The sequence below is a fragment of the Buceros rhinoceros genome, unplaced genomic scaffold (assembly GCF_000710305.1).
Source record: "Buceros rhinoceros silvestris isolate BGI_N320 unplaced genomic scaffold, ASM71030v1 scaffold9341, whole genome shotgun sequence".
NCBI lineage: Eukaryota > Metazoa > Chordata > Aves > Bucerotiformes > Bucerotidae > Buceros > Buceros rhinoceros.
In genome coordinates this window covers 25,835-32,198 of record NW_010394790.1, presented here as the reverse complement: position 1 = coordinate 32,198, position 6,364 = coordinate 25,835, and the positions used below count along the sequence as shown (strand labels likewise).

General features: G+C 47.6%; 1 protein-coding gene across 1 annotated transcript in view; it reads right to left on the bottom strand.

Annotated features, from left to right (window-relative positions):
* The window catches only part of NTN4 (netrin 4), a gene marked incomplete at its 5' end in the record, with an annotated part of 42,268 nt that overhangs the window by 13,084 nt on the left and 22,820 nt on the right, over positions 1-6,364 (bottom strand). Inside the window, 2 exons of the mRNA XM_010145326.1 lie at positions 216-404; positions 1,644-1,770. Coding sequence (XP_010143628.1) covers positions 216-404; positions 1,644-1,770 — 316 coding nt within the window. The remainder of the gene's footprint in view (positions 1-215; positions 405-1,643; positions 1,771-6,364) is intronic.

Here is a 6,364-nt window from a genome sequence, read left to right as displayed (position 1 = left end):
AGCTACAGGGATCCTTGGGATAGATTTGTCAACAGCGTCTGCAGGCTTTCACCCTGCCACACCATTGCTTTTTGCAAACAGCATCAAAGAGAATTCAAAGAGCTCCCTGTCCTTCACAGAAGCAAGCAGATTTCCCTAGGGAGGGGCAGGAAGGTCTTTCCTTTGTCACCCTCCCACTTGAGAAGCACTTTACTAGTAAAAGGTCGCTGACTTACGTTTGCAGGCGTCCGGGGCAGAGAACGGCTTCCTGAGGTCCCGGTAGAAGCCCGGCTTGCAGCGCTCACAGTGCTGTCCTTCTGTGTTGTGCTGACAGTTGTCACAGATGCCGCCGCTGAGATTGCCTGATGCCAGCCACGCATCCATGTCAAAATGACAAGCGTCAGCATGCCCATTACACTTGCACGCTGAGATGAAGCCAAGGGAAGAGAAAGGCCCATTAAGGCAGTGAAAGATGTTGATTTATAGAAAAAAGACACAAAAAACTAAACCATGTTTTGGAATGGGAGACCAGACCTGTGAACCCGTTACTAATTCAATTTTCATCACATTTTCATCCATGCTTCCCAATGTCTAGAGTGACAGTTAAGAAAAGTAATTTCTTTAACTCTATTTCCAGTATGGGTTTCCCAGTACAAGGACGTCATCAGGCCGGTTCAGGGAGACCTCCCTCATTCACTGGTCCTACTGGGGCAGGATACTTCCCTCCCTGCTTTAGAAATCAGCAATGCCACACAGGTGCAGGGGAAGTGTGTGAGGGAGGGTGAGCATCCCCCTTTCCCTGCGTTGGCAGTGGACAAAGTCTGGATGCCCACAGGCCTGAGGTCAGGGGCCAAGTGAGATCTATTCAGCCCCTGCTCATCAAATGCTGCTGGTGGAAACAGGGATTCACTGTCACTCCCTTGGGGAATAGCCATACTGCAGGGAGTGTGACTGCAGCCCACTCAGGCAGGCTGATGCAGCTTAAGTGTTGATGGCATCATAGCCATGGCAGGATGGAACTCAGCATGCCTGCAAACCTTCCTGGGGTGGTGCAGTTAATCCTCAGCGCCCTTCTGGCTAGACTGCTGCTGATACTGAAGCAGATCACCCCGTGACCCCTGCAGTTCCCTGCAGCCTGCACTCATCTTGAGCATGCTTCCCCAGTACCATAGGAGTAACCCTCAAACGTCCCCAGAGCCCACGGCTCCCCCTGCCCCCAGAGCCCAAGGGGTGAGCAGAGCCCATGTCCAAAAGCAGGTGGCCATACCACAAACATGTTTTGTCAGCAGTGCCCATGGAGGAGGGGGCAATGCTGGCCCCCCGACACCTCCAAGGTACCCCAGCAGGTTGAAGTCTGCCCACAGCAGAAGACCATATGTCAAGAAGATACACTTGGATACCACAGAAAGGCCAAAACAACAGACAACAGGGTCTCGTAAGGATTTCCAAGTGAGGGGCCCCGCAAACAGGGCCATTCCTGCCCTTCATGCAGTGGGCACTGGGCAGGAGTGTGGCACTGGCTCTCCACTCACTGAGCTCCTTTGCAAGCACGTGTTCACCAACCAGTACCTGCTGCCTCTTGGAAACACAGGAGAAAGGCACAAGGAGGAAGTGTTTTGCTCCAGCAGAGGCTCTGGAGACGCTGTTCCCAGCGGGCTACTTACACCGACACTCTTTGGGGGCTCCGGTTTTGCCATCGGCAGCCTGCCAAGGCTGGTCGTTGTAGAGCGGGGCGCAGTGCTGGCAGTGGGACCCTGCTGTGTTGTGCTTGCACATGCATTTCCCATGGACCTAGCAGAGGAAAGAGATTGAAGATCACCCACAGCAAAGCCTAAGGAGTCTCCAGTGCACAAGCAATGCCCGTGTACAGGAGATACTGCACCAGTGAGGTGCTATTACACAGACTTCAAAGAGGGCTGCCTTGATGTCCATCCAAGGCAAATATTCTGCAGTTAGACTTTCAATTAGATTAGTGCTTGTGGATCTGCATGTCAGTACTGTACAATCACACCTTTTTTTTTTTTGATCTAAAAGGATCTTTAGCAGAGAGTTTCTTGCTGCAGCATGAATTTCCAGGATTTCAAAAAGCCAAGATTCAAAGCATCCTTGGGAAATAGTCTACAACCTTTCTTTTTCCCTCCCTTCCAAACACGAACACACCTTTGCATTATGGCAGGAAGAACACCCACAACCTCAGCACCCAGCTCTGTGTGCCCAGCCATCACCAAAATAAATAAGTACAAGACAAAATAAATTAAACCCCCTGAAACATACATATCTCCTCATCCTAGGCAGAATTTTTGTCCCACAAAGGAAGAACCAAGATTAGCACAAGGACCACGAGTGACTATACTCAGACATGTTCATGACAGGTAGATAATTTAACAGCTAGACAGCCTAGTGTAAGGGAGTAATTAGAGATGAAAAGCCAGCGTAGCACACTTGGTGCCAGCTGTCCTGTCAGCTGCTGGCATTACTCACACTGTTGGCAAATGCAAAGAAAACAGGATGTAGCCAGAGGGCAAGAGCAGCCTGGCAGTCCCTAGATGCAATGGAATCAAGCTCTGAAGCAGCTGAAGGCCCTGTCTTTTCTGGTGGAGTGTGGCGGGCAGCTACCTACCATCTCTATTTCAGTGGCTGCCTGTGCTTGCAGCTTTTCTCTGCTTGATGTTTTGCTTTTAAATACAGTTTTACTAAGAATATTTCAGCTGCAAGTCTCTCCAGATGTCTGACACGTGGCCAGGTTTGAGGCACTACCAGCATCCTGTTTGCTGAAATACGTGCTGGGCAATGCCTCACCACTCTGGCACTCCTTCCTTCACAGGTGGGGAAAGTGATAAAGAAAGAAAGGCAACAAACTGAGTATGGTTTTTCTTCTCTTGCCTCTCAGGAAAGTGCTGGAGACCTCAGCTTGCCCTGCCATGGTGGCCCTGCACTCATGCCACAGGTTGGCTATAAAACCAATGGAGCTGCACCAGCCACCAAGAGTGACATAGGGCAGTCGGGGTTCCTGGTGATCCATCCACGAGCTGGGGCATGGCTTTGACTGCTACTGGAAAATGCTGCTTTCCACTCTGTTTAACTTGTGTTTTTACAAGTGTGCTGTTCCTAATGGCACAGCTTGCTCACGAGACCTGCCATGAAAAAGGCTCCTGTGAAAAACCTGAACGGTAACCAAAAAGGAAGAGGACCTTAAACATGTTGTAAATAGCTTCTGCTTGTTATGCAGGTGCACCACCCCCCACACACACTCCTGGCTAATGATGACTTTCTGATTTATTTATTTTTACTGAACAGATTTCAGCTGCTATCTCACAGGGGTCAGGTGTAATTCGTACAGAAAAAAATTTCAAAACTGACATTGAAGTCCTTAGAAGACTTCTGAGCAGCAATGCAAACAGCAAAATCTTTCAAAAACTTTTCAAAGGATCCTTTCCTGCCTTATTAAAATGTCTGGATCATCAAAGCAGGAATAAGCAAAATACAGTGCAGCAACTGGACTGTGTAAGCAATGGACAGATACAGACGGAGTCAGGCAGAATGTGCAAGCATCTAAGCTAAAGTGCAAATACTAAACTAACATCGTTTTCTCTGCTATTTGGTCTCATTGCAGATATCAGTTGGTTTCACCATAGATAGTGGTTGCTCTATCTGGCTTATCGTATTGATATATGCTTAAGTGTGTGCTAATGTTTGGAAAGAATGAGAAGCAAATACAGAAAAGAAACAAAACAAATTTGCAGAGGTAATATTTAGTTCTCAAAGTGTGTCTTGTGTTTTCGTATTTTCATTTTTGCTTCCACCTACAAAACATTCTTCAAACTCTCAAGATGCCTCACTTCTCTAAATTATCACTCTTTGATTAAATTTCTCTTATTTTTTAGGCAAGACCCACACACAAACCAATGTTACAGAGTTATTTCACACACATTTAAAAGCATCCACCTGCATGGAAACAGAAATTGGTAAAATCTGTATTGGTCTTGTGGTCATCTTCTGGTGGTTTTGATGGAGCCCTAATTGATGTTGGTTTTGGCAGGGGGTTGTTGTAAGCCCTTTGGCCATCAAGTGGTTAGGGCTAAACAGGTTGCAGTAGCATGAACAACTTTTGTGGCCAGAGAAAGCCTTCATCTTGCTCCTCACAAGACTGTGCCAGCTGTTAGGGCAGAGGGACCCACCAGACCTGGAATGTGTGTGATCAGGAGGGGAAGATGACCTGAGGGTGCAGGTGGTCCCCTGATGCTTTGGCAAGCACGATGCCAAAGTATGAAGGATGTGGGAGAAGACTTGCAAACCAGGGTTTGTCTCAGATATGGAGACTTTTAAGAGTACTGCAGGGATGAGTACTCTTCCTGCCTGTGCCCACAGCCTGCAGCCTTACCCCTCAGATTCAGCTCCCCTCTTGTCACAGCTGCACAAAGAATCAGTGGGGACTCAATCAATCAGCCAGCAGCTGCTCAGCATTAATAATATACAACTCTCAACCTCAGCAGCACCTAAGAAACCCTCAAAGCATTAAGCATCCCAAGGCACCAGCAGAGAGAGAGGCAAAACTCCCTGCTGAGGAGTATTCACAGTCCCAAGGCATAAGACCCTCCATTTTCTGAAAGCTAAAGTACTGTACAATAGAGCATGCTGTGTTGCCAGAAAAGAGGGAGGTGGGTGAAAGTAAAACAGAAGAAGACGGGTATACCAAGAACCTAATGTGCAGCCATTAATTTGGCAAGCAGAGCTAATAAGTAAACCACTGAATAGCTGTGTGCCAATTTATTAACATTAATCTGTATGTGAACTCTAAAGAAAGAGCTTTATAAACTTAAAACAACTGCTGCAGCAACGGGAGGCTCGTGGACTCTCAGATGCTGTGGCATGGAGTGCCGTAAAAGAGCCCAATTTGGAAATGGTGCAAATCAAGCCATCTGGTGTTTAGACAGACCCCGAAGCAGAGGAGGGTATGATGCTCCTGGAATCGATTGCTTGCAAACGTACAATGCACTTGGAGGGAAGGCAACAAATGGTCTGTCTGAAAAGCTTAAAAAATAACAGAATAGCATGATTCTGACTGTGGCATAAAGACAAGCGCAGGACCAGCCCAGAGGTCCATATAGGATTGGGCTCCCCAGCTGATTCAGTGGGTGCTTTCTCAGCTGGGATCAGGAGGAACCTTGTATTCCCACTCCTCACTGTAAGGGCGCTGTTTTGTGGCCTCCTTTCCTCCAGGTTCTATCACAACTAGATGTGTTAGTGTCTTCATCAGATGCTCCCTCCCAAGCCCAGATTTCACTGTGGATCCTGCACCCCTTCTGCTCACCTCAGCATGGGCTGGGATAGCTGCTCAGTAGTCCAGCCTGCCATGCACACTTTGCAAACCTGTGCACCCCTGCTTGCTGTGGGTCCAGGGACTTGTAACCTTAGTGGGATTTAGGTCAGGGTGAGCATGTGAAAAGTCACGGGATGAGGTCACCCCACTTCTGCATCGGATGCAGCCACCCAGGATCTGGTCTTTGGGAGCAAGCTTTGGAAAACGCAGCGAGTTCCCAATGCCGAGCCTTTACAGTGGTGCTGCTCAAATGGGCTGGACCCTGAGAAAACTCTGCCTCTCCAAGGTCCCCCCAGGTCCCACAGTGTCCTCGACCCCTCTCAGCCAGGCAGAGCAGGGCACAGACCCGCTAATGAACAAGCTAAATGGCCAGTCTTGACCAAGCAAAGGGAGGGAAACAAGGTCTTTAATAACTTGTTTCTCAGTGTAACTGTTTAATTAATACCTTTTTTCCTCCGATTCCTTTTTCCCAGAAATTTAATGGAAGTTGGACATAAGTGCTTCAAAAACCTTGCCTCAGGCTGATGTATTTATTCTCTTTCAATAGCATTATAATGATTATCCCCTAAAAGAGCTCTGTTTTAAAAAATCCCTCCATCCTAACTTTATCCCATTGAAGAAAATCTCTTTTTTCTTGCACGTAATTCCAGTATGACAGAAAAGATTTTTATGCAGTGAGAACAAAAGAAAGTGAATATTAGCAAGCCCTTTCTTGCAGCCCATAGGCAAACAGGTAATTTTTTTAGTTATAAAGAAATACTGGGACAGTCAAAAATAGGAGAAAGAGGACAAGAAGAAGGAGTAATAGAAGATAAAAGAGAAGTAGTGGCAGGTGAAGAACAGCCAACAGACTGTCTACACTGGGCACAATTAATGCCTGTAAGAGATGTAGGAGGACCAGATGCAAGGCCGTGGTGACCCGTAAATTCCCTGTCGTGCCACGGAGTGGCAGGGAGCTGGGTCTGAGAAACCAGCCCAGCAGCTCTGCTGGAACCCAAGGTAGAGCTGGGAAATGATGCAACCAGCCTTGGGGATCTCCCTGGCATTTCAGCACCTTTCTGAAGG